The sequence below is a fragment of the Asterias rubens genome, chromosome 9 (assembly GCF_902459465.1).
Source record: "Asterias rubens chromosome 9, eAstRub1.3, whole genome shotgun sequence".
Classification (NCBI taxonomy): domain Eukaryota; kingdom Metazoa; phylum Echinodermata; class Asteroidea; order Forcipulatida; family Asteriidae; genus Asterias; species Asterias rubens.
The window spans coordinates 12,357,062-12,375,303 of NC_047070.1; the positions used below are offsets into that span (position 1 = coordinate 12,357,062).

The window sequence follows — 18,242 nt, forward strand, 5'->3', positions numbered from 1 at the left end:
CTCTTCATGTCACATCAATTAACGAGGGTGTTTTGATACAATTTCTGGTGGGCTAAACGATTTTTTGAGAGTTGCATTTTTGAGAATTGCAGTTTCTATAATGCATTTTTCATATTGCATTTTCGAGGAGGTTTGCATTTGTGATACTTGCAATTTTGAGAATTGCACTTTAGAAAACTGCATTTTCGATGATTGCATTTTTGAGAATTGCATTTTTGAAAACTGCATTTTCGATAATTGCATTTTCGATATTGCATTTATGATGATGCATTTTTGATAATTGTATTTCTGAGGATTGCAATTTGCTTTATATATGCATTCATCTTCTGCTCTTGAATTATCTTGCTCTCAACAGTAGGCAATTTTTGTGTTAGACTTTGTGGTACATTTTTATTACCTGTTCGGAAAATATTTTTGGGGGTTGATTGCATCATTTTTTGGGGATCACTTGCTCAGTGTAAGGCCTGACATCATTCAACAGTTGAGTATTTTATTAATGCTTGGTATTCTGTATTTTCTAGTAATTTTTTGCTATTATTAGACATTATGGCTAGACCAAGAAGACCAGACTACAATGATTTCATGTTTCCTACTCCTACAACTGCTCAACTACCAACATCACCACTCAATCCCACAGCCGCCTCGTCCACCACTCCTCATCCAACCCATCAATCCAGTATTTCTTCAAATGCTCCAACATCACGTCAAACTGAATATTTTGAAACCCAGCTGCATGATATGGAACGCAGAATATCACAGAATATGCAGGAACTTCAACGTTTACTCCTCAATCCAGACCTTCATCCAGCGACCACCGTAAACGTACAACTCCCAAGGACAGCCCCTCTACATCAGCCTCCCGAAGCTCGCGCACAGCCGGCATTCTCCTTCACAACTCCATCTTATGGCGACACACCACGTGAAGAACGTACCACTATACACCGGCCGAGAAGGAGCCACAGTGTGTATAGAAGACTGGATAAGGGACATTACCTACCTTATCGAGAGTACCTCCATGTCCGTCGATATGCAGTTCTCTACAGTTGTTCGCAAACTTGTTTTGAACTTACCTGTAGAAGACCAAACACCAGCTTGTGCCTTCGAAGAACTGCGAGCACAGTTCGGAGAGATGTCAATGTTTGGACTTTTGCGAGCGAACGTGACATAATAAAGAGACCCGAGCATCTACGCCATTGAACTCGAAGCTACTTTATGCACCATAGACGAGCGCATGAATGACAGCCATCCCCTTCCCAAGCGAGATAGCATGCTAACTCAGCAGTTTATGCGTGGTGTGGCCAAAGAGAAAGTTACAAGCCGTCTGGCCCCCATGAAACCTCGGGAGAGGACGCTTTGAGAACTCCAAATGGAACTTCGACAAATTGAACGAGAAAACCGAACCGTAGCAGCTCTCCATCAAACAAAAACAACAGCCACATCCCAAGCAACCACAGCTCAGTCACAACCGCAGTACACTTCTCCTTCACCTTGTTTCCAGAAGAAACCATCAGAAGTAAGTTCTCCTTCACCCACCAAACCCAAACAGCCACCGCGAGATGAGGCTCTCGAAAACCTGATATTACAAGTTCAATCGTTGGCGGCAGCCGTAGAACAGATGAGATGTGCACAGCATCATCACTACCAGAGATCTCCTTCGGATTCCAGCCGCAGAATATTTGCCTGCTACAACTGTGGTCAGGAGGGTCACGTCGTTAGGGGATGTCAGAATACCCCGTCGAACTACCTGGGCCCCCTGTACCAGGGCAAGTCATTGGAGGCCCCGAATCGCGATGCCCACCAGTAGACCATTCTCCTTCTCACGTGCTCAGCCAACAATCATAATAATAATAATAATAATAATAACAAATTCTTATATAGCGCATTTCACAATAAACCGTATCAATGGGCTTTACATTAGTCCTCTGGTCATTGGGCCAATAATCATCCCTTTAATCTTTCTCAGCTCCCATTAGGGAGTATACAGCCCCGAGCTGCCGTGGCGCTCCGAAAGCTTTTCATTCACAATATCAACCTCTACCCTCGCAGGTACCCATTTATACCCCTGGGTGAAGAGAAGCAATTATAGTAAAGTATCTTGATCAAGGACACAAGTGTCACGACCAGGATTCGAACCCACACTCTGGTGAATTAGCACCAAAACTTGAATTCGATGCTCTTAACCACCCGGCCGTGACACTCTACTAATCATGGTCATCACAGAAACAGGATTATCAACAGTTGATTGGCCCTAACAGCAAGGACATGGTTACCATTTAATGGACAAGACTACCAAGCACTGATTGACTCTGGACTTGAAGTTTCATCAATCACTGAAGATTTGTGGAGAGAGCATCCCGACCTGTGAACATTTGTTCCCTTTCCAAATTTGGACAAAGCAATAATAGTTGATGGTAGCACCAGATAGGTTGCACTCGTCAGCTGCTCCCGAAACTACTTGTTGCACTCGTCAGCTGCTCCCCAAACTACTTGTCGATTTCACCTTCTCACAAAAATACTAACTGCCTATTGCTTGAATGATAGAGATTAGTCAGGACAGTTTTTTCCTACATTCTACATTTGTGATCAAATAATTTGGTGATTTTCGTGGATTTTCAATTCTACTTCTGGTTATGTTCCCCATGGGACCACCGTCCTACCTGCTGACACTGTTGTTGCTTCAGTGCGTCCATTCTTTGTCATGGGGAGTTCCAGACCACGCAGAGTGTCTCTATTGTTACTGGCATTCTTCGTATTGTTTATGACTCCGCTGCTATCCTACACTGCTGCAGAACTACTCAGCCTTCGCCCAGTAAAAAGCAGAGTTCCACTTCTGTCTATCATAAACTCAGACAACTTGGAATATGTGTGGCTAAACCAACCCATAGGGGACATAGATCTCCAGCTAAGCAATGGCCAAGACTAATTCCAGTGCTTTTAACACCTTCAATCGAACAATAAAGAAGAATAGTCAAAGTGGTTCCAGTATCAATGTCTGTTTAAATGACACTGCCTCGTTTTCATCATTTGAGTACATCGATTTGTCATTGTCTACAAGTTTGAACACCCCCTTACGACTGTTGGTAGTGTACAGACCCCAACGGTCATTCGACAAGAAATCCACATATCCGCTCTTCATGCAAGAATTCTCCACATTGCTAGAAAATGTTACATGTGACCCTAATCATATTTTGTTTGGACTCTGCCAGACTGAAACAATTAGTATCTGGTTCAACACATTGTGCCGGGCACACTCTCGACCTTCTTATCACAAGACTAACTGCCAATTTTGTATCCACGGTTTGTACTACTCAATACTTGCCCTCTGATCATGCCGCTGTTACCTGCCAGTTAAATATTGGGCGACCTGGCACGGTTAAAGTGAATGTCCAGAAGCGTAATTTCTGTGACATTGACATTAAAGCTTTCCGTAATGACATGTTTGCTGAACTGTTTGCATCCCCCTCGTCCAGCCTGGAGGGTTTAGTTGGGCAATATGAGCAGACCCTGAAGGACATTCTCGATCGCCATGCACCGTTACTTCAGTGCACTGTAACAGCTCGCCCTCATGCACCCTGGTTCAACGACGATGTTCGTAGTTTTAAACGGGAGCTAGGGCGTCATGAGCGACGCTGGAAGTCTTCAAAACTGGAGATTCACAACAGCTGTTTCAAATGGTGAATAGGATGAACTCATCTTCATCGAAAATCTTGCCTTCCGGTTTGAACTCGGCAGAGTTAAATGTATGTTGTCAATTTGCTGACTCTTTTGCCTCAAAGATCCAGGCTCTAAGAGACGAACTTGACAGCTCACCTGTAAACATTGTTACTGATCCAGAGCCATACACAAGATGACCAGTTTCATCCCTTGTCTGAGTTCTCCGTCAAGAAACTCGTCATGGAGTCGCAACCCAAATCCTGTAAACCCGATCCAATACCAACTTGGCTGCTCAAAATCAGTATAAATGAACTCACTCCAACTATAACCAAGATCATCAACATGAGTTTCCAAATAGGTGTTTTCCCTGATGCAGTTAAATCTGCTCATATTACGCCGCTGATCTAAAAAGAAAGTCTGCTGACCCCGACGTCCTCAGCAATTACAGGCCTATCGCTAACTTGAAGTTCTTAGCGAAAACCATCGAACGGGCAGTGGCTGCACAGGTTCGGAGTCACATGGCCACACATTCTCTGACTACCAAACTTCGATCGGCCTATCGCAAAGGTAGGAGTGTAGAGACTGCACTTCTTCGATTCTACAGTGACTTGCTTCTCGCCGCCGATAACGGCGAGGAGTCAATTCTGATACTCCTCGACTATTCCGCAGCATTTGACACTATTGATCACAATGTCATGCTCAATCGTCTCGAACAGAATTATGGCATCACGGATCTTGCATTGAACTGGTTCTCATCATATTTCTCTATGCGTCATCAATCTGTCAACATCAATCATGCCTTCTCGCTCTTTTGTCTTGTCAATATCGGAGTGCCACAGGGTTCTGTCCTGGGTCCCATGTGTTTCACCTTGTACACATCACCTCTTGAGGACATCATCACATCCTACGGCATTAAATGTATGGTTTACGCGGATGACATTCAACTGTACACAACCACAACTGAAGCTCAGCGACCTGCTGCAATAGAGAGGATGGAGTCCTGTCTCTTGCATATCAAGTCACGGTCCACAGCAAACCGACTTAAACTAAATGACTCCAAGACCGAAGTAATCCATGTAACCTCCCAGTTTAGACAACATTCACCCCATTACAAGTATCCGTACTGGTGAATCTCTCATAAAACCTGTCATCAGTGGTGCTCGCAATCTTGGAATCACTATTACTCCGAATCTCAAAATGCACACTCACACCAACAACTTCAGCGAATTCAGAACTCTGCTGCCAGACTCATCACGCGTACACCATCCCGGCATCACATCACACCAATACTCAGATCACTTCATTGGTTACCAGTCAGCAAACGAATCCAATTCAAGCTTCTCCTTATTACATACAAGTGCATCAATGGATCTTCACCTGAGTATCTTCAAGAACTCATTCACACTCACAAACCATCTTGAGCTCTTCGATCTGCCTCTTCATCCCAACTTCAAACACCAGTCACACGTACAAAGCCATACGGTCATCGCTCTTTCACACACTCATCACCTGTGCTCTGGAACTCTCTGCCAAACCACATAAAAACTGCCCAAACTGCTAATGCATTCAAAATCACTGCTCAAAACCTATTTATTCAATTAGTTTTCTGTTGTTTTCTGCCGCTTTCTGTGTATATATGCTTATCTTTAATTATGTTAATTTGTAATATTGTTTTTTCTTGTAAAGCGCTTCGAGGCTTTTTGTGTGAAGCGCTATATAAAAACTGTGTATTATTATTTTTATTATTATTATTATTATTATTATTATTATTATTATTATTATTATTATTATTATTATTATTATTATTATTATTATTATTATTATTATTATTATTATTATTATTATTATTATTATTATTATTATTATTATTATTATTATTATTATTATTATTATCTCCTTCAGACATCTACATAGAGGGTGCCAGTGGTCAGAAAGTGCCTTACTTGGGTATTGTTCAAGTCACTCTAACAATCCTAGGTTTCACCTATGACAAATGACCCGTCTTTGTAGTGCCTGCTGACTCCTATCGAAAGCGAGTGCCTGTTTTCATCGGCACGAATGTCAACCGAACTTCCAAACGTGACCAACGAATTGCAAAAGGCAGCCACTTCATGCAGCAGATCGAATCGCAGAACATGGCATGGCACATGGCTTACATCCAAACAGTAATTTCTGAACCTGGTGATCAACAAGGACAAATGGGCTTCGCTAAGAACGTTGGCCAACACCCACGGAAAGTCCATCCCGGCTCTGAAGCATACATCATGTGCCAAGCGCCACCTAATCCAACAGGTCAACCATACACTGCGGTAGTCGAAGGGTTCAGAAACAGTGCCTCATGCCTGCGAATCTGTCATCTTGTTGCTGACGTTGGTAACAACCTGAATGTGCCAGTGCGGGTGTGCAATACGTCTACTAAACCAGTCGTCATCCCTCGAAACTGCCAACTCGCTCAAGTCTCGTCTGTGCTGAACAATCGATGAGTTACCTCCCCGAAACTGTCAAACTACCGAAGATGAAAGACACCAATCAACACAACCAACACATGATCTCCTTCAATCTACTTCAAATTGAGGACTCCGAAACATCGTAGTATCGGATGATCTGCTCATCAAGGCCCTTAACCTTGCAGACTTGCCAATTGAGACCGAGTCACACAGAAGACAACCACAAGATCTTCTTCATGAGTATGTGATGTTTTCTATGCGGATTCCCTCGACTTTGGTCGCACTACCACAGTGAAACACAACATAACGCTCATTGATGACCGACTACCGCATCAAAGAATTCCACCAGCCCAGTACCACAAGGTGAAAGAACAGTTAGAGAACATGGAGAAAGCTGAGGTCATCCGTCGAGCAGTAGTCCAAATGCATCTCCGATGGTCATTGTACATTAGAAGGATGGGTCACTACGGATCTGTATAGACTATCGTCAACTCAACAACCGCACTGTTCGAGACGCCTATCCGCTCCCACGTATAGAAGATGCATTACCACGTTAGGTGGCGCAAAGTTCTTTATCACCTTGGACCTTACGAGTGGTTACTGGCAGGTCGAAGTTGAAGAGAAAGATAAGAGCAAGACAGCCTTCACTACCCCATGGGACTTTTTGAGTGCAACCGCATGCCATTCGGGTTACAAAACCCACCAGCCACGTTCCAGCGGTTAATGAAAACCTGCTTGGGAGACAAAAACTACTCTACAGTCCTGCTCTACCTCGATGACATCATTGTCTTTTCTTTTTCTTCATCATTTGACGAACACATCCAGCGTCTAAGAAGAGTTTTTGAGTGCTTGCAGCAACACGGCTTGAAGCTTTAACCATCAAAGTGCCATCTCCTTCAGAAAAAGGTAAAATACCTTTGGCACATAGTCTCTGCATCAGGAATTGCGACCGACCCCGAGAAAGTATCGCAAGTAGCTGAGTGGCAAACACCTACCAATCACAAAGATCTCCTTCGATTCTTTGGGTTTACTGGGTACTCCAATATTGTCTCGCCGTTGTACAAGCTGACAACAGGAGATCCTAGACCAAAAAAAGAAACAAGGACAACATAGATCTTACCAACCCTTCATCTGGACTGATGCCTGTCAAACTGCATTCGAAGTACTGAAGCATCACTTCACATGACCTCTGCTCCAATACTCGCCTTCGCCAATTACGCTCTCCCCTTCATCGTCCAAACTGATGCCTCTGGCACTGGTCTTGGTGCTGTTCTGAGCCAAATACAAAATGGCTGTGAGAGGGTAATAGTGTATGGGAGTAGAGGTTTGACTCCTTCAGAAAGCCGATATCCAGCACAAAAACTAGAATTCTTGGCTTTGAAGTGGTCAGTCACTGACAAATTTCGAGACTACTTGTTTGGAGGTCAGTTCACCGTTCTGACAGATAATAACCCACTCGTCTACATCACGTCTGCCAAACTTGATGCAACTGGTCAAAGATGGGTAGCAGCTCTTTCATCGTTCAATTTCTCCATCAAATACAAGCCGGGTAAGAACAATGCAGCTGCTGATGCTCTCTCAAGAAAGATGCACCCTGCAATAACCAGAACAGCCCACGAGTTTCAGTGAGATGCCATTACTCTTTCTTCAGATGTGGTCCAAGCCATTTGTGATGGTTATCCCTCTGCTCTGAAACATGTCAATTTGTCAACCGAGTGTGGCCCAATGCCAGATAACCACGTGACCAAGCTAAACATGGTACGGAGACATCAGAACCACTGGTAACCAGTTACGAGCTACCCACGGTGTCCAGAACAGAGTCAGCCACTGCTAAGCGAGATGACAAGTCTTATTATTATTATTATTATTATTATTATTATGACCTAAATTTCGGTAAGGTCATACAATATGTTGAGAAAGGCCGAAAACCAAGCTATGCAGAGAGACTGCAAGATCCACCTGGATGTACGCAATTACTCTGTCAATGGAATAAGTTCTGCATCAAGGACGACATCCTCTACCGCTCTAGAAAAACATCAGTCTGCGACACGTCCTACCAAACCGTTCTACCGCCACAATATCATGAGATAGTGATGATGTCCCTTTATGGTCTCGCCATCTTGGTTATGACCAAACACCCAACATTGTGCGAACGAGGTTCTACTGGCCAAAGATGGCTGACACAGTGAAGATCTGGTGTGAGCAATGTAGAAGTTGCTGTCTCCGTAAAACCCCACAGACCAAGACTCGAGTACCACTAGTGAGCATCAAGACAAGTGAGCCATTGGAACTGGTGTGTATCGACTTCCTGAAGTTAGAGAAATCCAAAGGCGGCTATGAGAATATACTCGTGATCACCGACCACTTCGCAAAGTACGCCCAAGCTTACCCATTGAAAGACCAAAAAGCAGAGACTGTGGCAAAGATACTCTTGGAACACATCATTCAACACTATGGTTTCCTGGTCCGTGTCACTGAGACTCTGGAAGAAGTTCCTCAGTTCAGCCCCAGACCCAAGCGAGCTCATAAACCAGTTGATCGGCTATCATAAGATTTCCTTGGCCAACAGGCTCATCACACTTCATACGAAGAGAACCTTGAAGTTGGGAGGTGGCTGTGGGAAAGATTGAAGGTACGTGTGTAAACACAGAATACTGTCAAGTGTACAGAAGGTTGACGGAAACAGAGTTACTCACTTGGGACAGTATTAATAATGTTTTTTCTAAAAATCAAACAGAGTGTTGGACTTCAAGTCTTGGCCAGTCAGTAAGTGTATTTGGTAGAGTGTGTCAACAATTTTTGGCAACATAGGAAACCATTTTGAGCTTTGTACATGTATATATTAGTACTTAAGTTGAATGTTGAAGACGACATATACATTATGCATTCTCAAAAAATCTATTGTGCCTATTTCAGATATGATTATTATATACACATGTTACATTAGGCCTATCTTGGAGTATGCTTGCCAGGTCCGGCACAGTTCAATTAAAGGAGGCTGACGGTTTCTTGAAAGACAACGTCCAGACCGGCCGAGCAACCACGAGTGCCCAAGAGAAGATAGGAGGTGCAGGAGTTTGCAGATGCCTGAAGGGCAAAATAAGATAAGTTATTTTGCAAAACCTCATTGTACAACACGCAAAGGAAATAGTGTATTACCTAGCAGTAAGACTAGTAGCTATACAGAAGGCATTACGCCGGTAGGTAGGCTTAAAAAGGCAGCGGGAAAATGGGAAAGTATTGGTACAAATCAAGTATTGTTAAATATCATTAAAGAAGGATATATGCTGCCACTGTACAGTCTTCCAGCTTCAGCAGAATTAGAGAACAATAGGTCGGCAAGAGGGCACAAAGCCTTTGTTGAAAATGAGTTACTTAAGCTTGAAACCAAAGGATGCATTTCACAAGTAAAAATTAAACCAGGGTGGTTAATCCTTTAACAGTGTCGGATAAGAATTCCAAGCTCAGGTTAGTGTTAGATTGTAGACATGTTAATCCACACCTGTACAAGTACAAATTTAAGTACGAGGAGGCCCGTACGGCCAAGGTCACGTTCAAACAGGGTGATTATGTATTTGGCTTCGATTGAAAATCGGCCTACCATCATGTGGAGATACAGCAGGGCCACAGGAAATATTTAGGTTTTGCATGGGATTTTGAAGAGGGACGGAGGTATTTCATCTTCAATGTTTTACCATTCGGTATTTCAACAGCTGCCTACTTGTTTACAAAACTGACGAGGGCATTCGTGAAGCATTGGAGGTCCAAAGGGTACCGTATAATTATGTTTCTTTATGACGGTTTTGGTGGTGCCAGTGATTTACATACAGCAGAAATAATTAGTACAACAGTAAAGCAAGATTTAAAAGATTTGGGGTTCTTACTGGCGGACGCAAAGTGCGAATGGGAACCCCAAACTAGGCTTACATGGCTAGGACTAGATTGTGATATGGCAGAAGGCAAGGTGCATGTTACAGACAAATGAGTACAAAAGGTGTTGAACTCAGTTATGTCATTGTTGGACAAGCTAAAGAAAAGCAGGATAGTTGCAGTTAGAGAGTTAGCAGGATTAGCGGGACAAATAATATCCACGCAGGCTGCCATGGGTAAAGTTGTACAACTTAAAAGTAGAGAGATGTTCAATAGCATAAACAGTAAAGCCAGTTGGAATGCTCCAGTCCTTGTAAGTAATGGGGCAATGGAGGAATTAAGATTCTGGCGAAGCCAAATCAGGGCCCTTAATGGCAGACCTTTGCAGGAAACTTTCCAGTTTGCTCATAATATTTATTCAGACGCATCAAGCGTAGGTTGTGGAGGTTTCATAGAAGAGCAGGAAGGATCACAGGTTACAGGAACCTGGTCACAAGTATAGAAAGTGGAAAGAGTTCCACATGGAGGGAACTTGAGGCAGTGATTAGAACACTGGCATTCCCTTAAGAACAGCCTGGAAGGGCATTGTGTGCAATGGCACACAGACAACAAGAATGTTGTTGGTATTATTCAAAAGGGGAGCAAGAAACCCGAATTACAAACCAAAGCAATAGAAATACATACAGTTTGTGTAGGATGCAATATAAATGTAGTTCCAATTTGGATACCACGGGAAAGCAACCAAATAGCCGATGCGCTGAGCAGGTATTCAGACAGTGACGACTGGATGGTAGATAGGACAATATTTAGCCGATTACATAATGCATGGGGACCTTATACCATTGGTAGGTTTGCAGCTGATTACAACAATCAGTGTGAGAGGTTTAATTCTAAATGGTGGTGCCCAGGTTCATCTGGTATTGACGCTTTCATGCAACCATGGGGTACAGATTGCAACTGGTGGGTGCCCCCTCCTAGTCTAATCAGTCGAACAGTAGACAAACTAGTCAAAGAAAAAGCAAGAGGCACGCTAGTTATTCCTCAGTGGAAATCAGCAACATTTTGGCCCAAGATCCACAACGGTAATATTTTCAGGCCATTCGTGTCGGATTACAAATCACTTCACGCAAATGTGTTACATAAAGGTAGAGGCAACAATGGTATATTTGGCAGCAAATCTAGTAATTTTATGAGGATAGCTGTGAATATAACTATCTGAGTTGCTCTTGTTACAGATTTACTGGATTTACATGACTCAGACAAATGGTTGTCCGAGATGTTATCTCCACGGGAATTACATCAGGGAGCATGATTTCACTAGCCAAGAGTATGGCCATCCATCTACTTCAGTCAAGTAGTGAGGGCACCGTCTCCAAATACTTCGGGGCATTCAGAAGATGGGAACATTTCATCACGGCAGAAGGGGGACAAGCCATGCACGCAAAACCAGTACACGTCGCTTTGTACCTGACAAAACTTATGGACTCCGGATGCTCTACAGGGGTAATACAGGCTGCAGTTTACGGAATTAAATGGGCACACAAGATACAAGGTGCTACGGATCCAACAAACAATAATTATGTAATTAATTTAATAGAAGCATCTAAAAGGCAAAATAGTGCACCAGTAGTAAAAAAGGACATAGTTTCAACCGAACAAATAATCACGCTTTGTGAAAATTACTCGGCATCACAAGGTTTGCTAGTTCTGAGAGATTTGTGTATCATTGTATTATGTTTTGCGGGATTCTTGAGGTTTAATGAAGTAAGTTCACTAAAGTGTAAGGAAATAGCATTCCATCAAACTTATATTTCCATTCAAGTGTCAAAAAGCAAAACAGATCAGTACCGCCAAGGCAATGAATTGGTAATTAGTCAAGGCAGTACACCAGCATGCCCAATCGCAATACTTAGGAGATACATCGACGTTGGCAAAATTGATCTGTCCTCGGATCATTTCTTATTCAAGCCAGCTTCCAATGTCAAAGGCAAATGTGCATCAATAAACAAGAACAAAAAGCTAAGCTACACTAGGGCAAGGGAGACTGTTGTTGCTAGATTAAAGGAAATCTGTGGTAATATAAACATTGGTATGCACTCCTCGAGGGCAGGTGGGGCATCAATGGCAGCCCGAGCATCGGTAAATGAAAGATGCTGGAAAAGGCATGGTAGATTGAAAAGTGATACAAAATAAGGACGGTTATGTCAAGGACACAATCCAAAATAAATTAGAGGTAACTAGACAGTTAAACTTATAAATAATTTAATCATTTACTATGGGCCAGGGTCCCGTTCTTTGAAAGTCTACAGCAAGTTCGGCAGGCTCAACTCAATTTTGGTGTAAAATTGTGAACATTATTATAATAAGGATAATTTTTGTTTATGTTTGTCACGGCACGCTATGCGTGGAAAACAGACATGTATTTTCGTGCGTTACAGCATATAGCAGGAAAATATTGTCTGTTGGGCACTAGCAAGCGTACGCCCAAGTTGGGCTAAGAAAGTAGCCCAAGGTGTGGCGCATTCCTAAAGGCGCCACAACAAAGAGGATGGGTTTGGGATCATTCTAGCCCGCGAACACCATTCTGCTGGGACGGGTTAATTTTAAATTGAGGGAATACATGTTTATACTATAAGAAATTTAATAAGGTGATACAAACCAGACACAGATTGGAACGGTTTCAAACCGTTATTACAAACCGTAAATCTAAGTTGTTTTATAGCTTAATTTTAGGGGACGAAATTATTCATGGCCTTTAAAGTTGAAAGATGTAAACGCTTATATTCGGTGACAAGAGAAAAAAGACAAAGGAACTGAATGTCATTACCATAATGCAATAAGAGTTACTTTAAGGGGGATTAATTTAATTACTTCTAGAATTATTTGCATTAAAATTATTTGAGAAGTGTATTAAGTTTCCATTTAGCTAAATTTGAAACAAAATTAAGCCTAAGCTTTAAGCTTTCGCAAAATAACGTGAAGTTAAGATTTATTCATTTTGCTAAATTTGTGACAGATAGTAGGCCACAAGGTTTTCCAGAGTCTTTTAGCTCAAAGAGTTTATCTCTGGTTTTTAACCATGGGCACAGTAAGTGGGAAAAGTTCCACATGGAGCAGCCTGAAGGGCCATGTGTGCAATGGCACGCAGACAATAAGAATGCAGCTGCCGAAGTGTACTCCTGTTTCAATCCAAGTGCAGGGCAACCATCTAACGAACGCCTCCTACGTGCAGAGTCGTGGCTAGGGACTTCCAGTGATCACCTCACCTGTCCCTGTTATCACTAGTCCATCGCCGCAGGACGGATGAAGGTTTATCCCATGTGGAGAAAGCTTACGCATGAATTCTGTTTATGTGGGGAGGCCGTTGCGCACCGACAACCACACAATACTTGGCAGAGGCTGAGTGAGTACCTGGTGGCAAGGAAGACCCAGATGACCAGAGATGCAGCCTCCGTTGCAGCCTTCATCCGCCATCACAAACACTGGGAGTTTTCCTCTTCCACTTGTTCAACCGTTGAGGCAGGTCCAGTTGGTTTGAAATCAGAGTTTTCCTTCGCATTGGTGGGCTGCCACCTTCCATGGCTTATTAGCCCCACCTGCCCAGGTTTGAAATCAGAGTTAACCTTCTTCTAGATAGGCTGCCGCCCAAGGCTAACGAGCCGTATCTACTCGGAGCAATCTGGTTTTAAGGCGCCAGAAACACGCCTTCACACCTCTGCCCACAGATTGAAATTACGGATCGGCATATGAAGCCGGGCAGTAGGAGTTTGATTAGGAGAGGCTAATTGAGGTGCTGTGTGAGAAGTGGCTCAGTACTTAACACAAACCAGGTCATTCCTAATCCTTTGACCTTGTTCCTCTAGTACTTTGCAGGTAGAACAAGTTCCAGCAACAAACTTTTTGTAAAAGTATGCTAAAACTATAGTTTCACCGAAGTAAACATACAGTAAGACTGCAGTTATAATTTAAAGTAAACAAGAATGGTGTGCTGACAAAACAAATGCCACGCTGAGATAGGAGTTGCTACACCAAGTCCTTTTTGAGTTATTGTTTTAGCCAAAATGAGCTTAATATTTTTTTGAGGGGGTCCAAAAACAATAGGCGTCTAGGGGATCCCATGACCAATCCACAAACCAAGTTTGGAGTTGATACCCAAGTCCTTCTTGAGATATTGCTCGGACAACATTTCTTTTGTTTTAGCCATAACAAGCTTAAAGGAACACGCTGCCTTGGATCGGTCGAGTTGGTATCTGAAAAGCGTTTGTAACCGTTTTTATAAAATGCATATGGGTAGAAAGATGTTGTAAAAGTAGAATACAATGATCCACACAAACATGCCTATAAATTGCACGGTTTTCCTTTTACCTAGTCGACTAACATGGTCGGCCATTTTTTTATGGGAGTCAAATTTTTGACATAGACATTGAATGTGGATACCTACCCACACGCACACACAGCTGTGTTTATGGTGTAAACTGAGGACTTCTCTTTGTTCTCTCATTGTTTGGACATTTTATTTTATTTTTAGTTTATTTTTCAGACGTCCCCATTCGTTTTGTACACAAAATCGAATCGAGGACGTCCTCGGTGTGACTTTTTCCCGGATCCCTTTTGTTATATGTAACCTTCTCCAAGTCCTCAGTTTGAATGCATAGACATGACCACGCACACACACACAAGGAAGGACAAGGCAAACACTATATGCCAGCGTTCGACCTTAACGCTGGTCCGCTGGCCAAATGCCAGTAGAAATCGTGGCGGACCAGCTGGTCCGGCTGACCAGTCAAAAATATTGTCAGCGGTACTACAGAACTATGACTAATTTTGTTACTACTTTCAGGCTCGAATAAAACGTAAAACATTCACTCAAGGCAAACTTCCGACGATCACGCATACACAGCATCCCATCATGCAACGCAAAGGCTTATAGTCTTCGTATTGGTTCATGTGTGGCAATAAGTGTAAGAAACATTGAACGCTAGAGGGCATTTCAGAATATTCGATAGCGTGAGAATAAACACCCTCTACTGGTGAAAGTACGCGATAGCTTACAAAACTAGCTTCAATCGGCTTGACAAAAGACCACAAAGCAAAACACCTTCTGTCAGCAGCACGGTCGTCAACGGAACAGATTTCCATGTGGGAATAAGAGTCTAGCGTGTTAACGAAAAACGAGACGGCGAGGCTTCATTCAACAAAAATTAACAAGTTAGGATACTCTGGATGAGCAAATAGGAGTATTTATTTGTGTTTAGTAAGGTTCTTCCGTCCTGATTTGGTTAATTTTGTTGATATTTGGGGCTTGTTTATTTTGCGGGTCGATTGGTGGGCGATCTAGTTTATTGCTCCATGGTAATATTGGTTACATAATGTGCGGTTGTGTTGGGTTTTTTGCGGGTTGATTTCAAGAAAGACTTGGGTTCTGGAATGTAATCATGTGTTAAACAAAGGCGCTGTTGTTTTTGCTGCTTTTAAAAACGTTTTTTTGAATGAAAATTTTGTTCACAAAACAGACGCCGGCACCGACCATTCCATACACATAATTGAAAAAAATAAAGTAAAACTCATAGGCTTCTTCATGGATGTTGCAACTATTTTGATGTCTACTTTTTGTTGGGGGTTTTTCTGGACAAAGTGGGAAGATTTTGGGAACTTCGGTGTGATGTATTATGTTTATGAATACTTATTAAAACTACAATAATAGGCAATGTTTATACGTGATAAAATAACTTGAGCGAGCGCACGTATCCCTCCCCACCGTAGATTTGAAGGCAATACATAAAAAGTTAATGATATTTAACAGGCTGTTTTAAAGTGTTTTTTTGTTTAGTAAACCACTAATTTTTTTTCTCATAAAAAAGTTCTTCTTACTTAGGAATACTTCGATGTCGAGCGCTTACAGTAAACCGTGGACTAAAAAAACTACCTAAATAAAGATCATATTAAATTTTCAAATTTGCTCTGACAAATAATTTGACCTTTTTTTAAATTAATTTTAATAATATTATTGTTATTACATTTTTTAAGAAAAAATACTCTCAAATTAATGAGCCCCCTTACGAACACAATAACTTGGTACACATAAATAAAGTATGGCTTCCAGTGCAGTTAAGTTGATGTTGCAATTCATGTTGAATTCTGAAATAGCGACGATCGGAAATCGAGCAGTTGGTTGACTATCAGTATACTATCAGTTTAAAAAAAAATACAATAAAATTCTTCTAGATAGGCTGCCGCCCAAGGCTAACGAGCCGTATCTACTCGGAGCAATCTGGTTTTAAGGCGCCAGAAACACGCCTTCACACCTCTGCCCACAGATTGAAATTACGGATCGGCATATGAAGCCGGGCAGTAGGAGTTTGATTAGGAGAGGCTAATTGAGGTGCTGTGTGAGAAGTGGCTCAGTACTTAACACAAACCAGGTCATTCCTAATCCTTTGACCTTGTTCCTCTAGTACTTTGCAGGTAGAACAAGTTCCAGCAACAAACTTTTTGTAAAAGTATGCTAAAACTATAGTTTCACCGAAGTAAACATACAGTAAGACTGCAGTTATAATTTAAAGTAAACAAGAATGGTGTGCTGACAAAACAAATGCCACGCTGAGATAGGAGTTGCTACACCAAGTCCTTTTTGAGTTATTGTTTTAGCCAAAATGAGCTTAATATTTTTTTGAGGGGGTCCAAAAACAATAGGCGTCTAGGGGATCCCATGACCAATCCACAAACCAAGTTTGGAGTTGATACCCAAGTCCTTCTTGAGATATTGCTCGGACAACATTTCTTTTGTTTTAGCCATAACAAGCTTAAAGGAACACGCTGCCTTGGATCGGTCGAGTTGGTATCTGAAAAGCGTTTGTAACCGTTTTTATAAAATGCATATGGGTAGAAAGATGTTGTAAAAGTAGAATACAATGATCCACACAAACATGCCTATAAATTGCACGGTTTTCCTTTTACCTAGTCGACTAACATGGTCGGCCATTTTTTTATGGGAGTCAAATTTTTGACATAGACATTGAATGTGGATACCTACCCACACGCACACACAGCTGTGTTTATGGTGTAAACTGAGGACTTCTCTTTGTTCTCCCATTGTTTGGACATTTTATTTTATTTTTAGTTTATTTTTCAGACGTCCCCATTCGTTTTGTACACAAAATCGAATCGAGGACGTCCTCGGTGTGACTTTTTCCCGGATCCCTTTTGTTATATGTAACCTTCTCCAAGTCCTCAGTTTGAATGCATAGACATGACCACGCACACACACACAAGGAAGGACAAGGCAAACACTATATGCCAGCGTTCGACCTTAACGCTGGTCCGCTGGCCAAATGCCAGTAGAAATCGTGGCGGACCAGCTGGTCCGGCTGACCAGTCAAAAATATTGTCAGCGGTACTACAGAACTATGACTAATTTTGTTACTACTTTCAGGCTCGAATAAAACGTAAAACATTCACTCAAGGCAAACTTCCGACGATCACGCATACACAGCATCCCATCATGCAACGCAAAGGCTTATAGTCTTCGTATTGGTTCATGTGTGGCAATAAGTGTAAGAAACATTGAACGCTAGAGGGCATTTCAGAATATTCGATAGCGTGAGAATAAACACCCTCTACTGGTGAAAGTACGCGATAGCTTACAAAACTAGCTTCAATCGGCTTGACAAAAGACCACAAAGCAAAACACCTTCTGTCAGCAGCACGGTCGTCAACGGAACAGATTTCCATGTGGGAATAAGAGTCTAGCGTGTTAACGAAAAACGAGACGGCGAGGCTTCATTCAACAAAAATTAACAAGTTAGGATACTCTGGATGAGCAAATAGGAGTATTTATTTGTGTTTAGTAAGGTTCTTCCGTCCTGATTTGGTTAATTTTGTTGATATTTGGGGCTTGTTTATTTTGCGGGTCGATTGGTGGGCGATCTAGTTTATTGCTCCATGGTAATATTGGTTACATAATGTGCGGTTGTGTTGTGTTTTTTGCGGGTTGATTTCAAGAAAGACTTGGGTTCTAGAATGTAATCATGTCTTAAACAAAGGCGCCGTTGTTTTTGCTGCTTTTAAAAACGTTTTTTTGAATGAAAATTTTGTTCACAAAACAGACGCCGGCACCGACCATTCCATACGCATAATTGAAAAAAATACCGTAAAACTCATAGGCTTCTTCATGGATGTTGCAACTATTTTGATGTCTACTTTTTGTTGGGGGTTTTTCTGGACAAAGTGGGAAGATTTTGGGAACTTCAGTGTGATGTATTATGTTTATGA

The 18,242-nt window shown here is 42.0% G+C and overlaps 1 protein-coding gene across 3 annotated transcripts in view; it reads right to left on the minus strand.

Moving 5' to 3' along the window:
• Positions 1-18,242, minus strand: part of LOC117294495 (probable cytosolic iron-sulfur protein assembly protein CIAO1) — a 49,367-nt gene that overhangs the window by 4,220 nt on the left and 26,905 nt on the right. The window contains exon 1 of one of the 3 annotated variants that reach the window (XM_033776927.1): positions 7,226-7,546. The exons of 1 other annotated variant lie outside the window; for it this stretch is intronic. In XM_033776927.1, the coding sequence (XP_033632818.1) occupies positions 7,226-7,232 (7 nt within the window). In that variant the 5' untranslated portion in view covers positions 7,233-7,546. Of the gene's footprint in view, positions 1-2,657; positions 2,929-7,225; positions 7,547-18,242 lie in introns of those variants that run through there. One more of the 3 variants, XM_033776925.1, reaches the window with a different exon arrangement.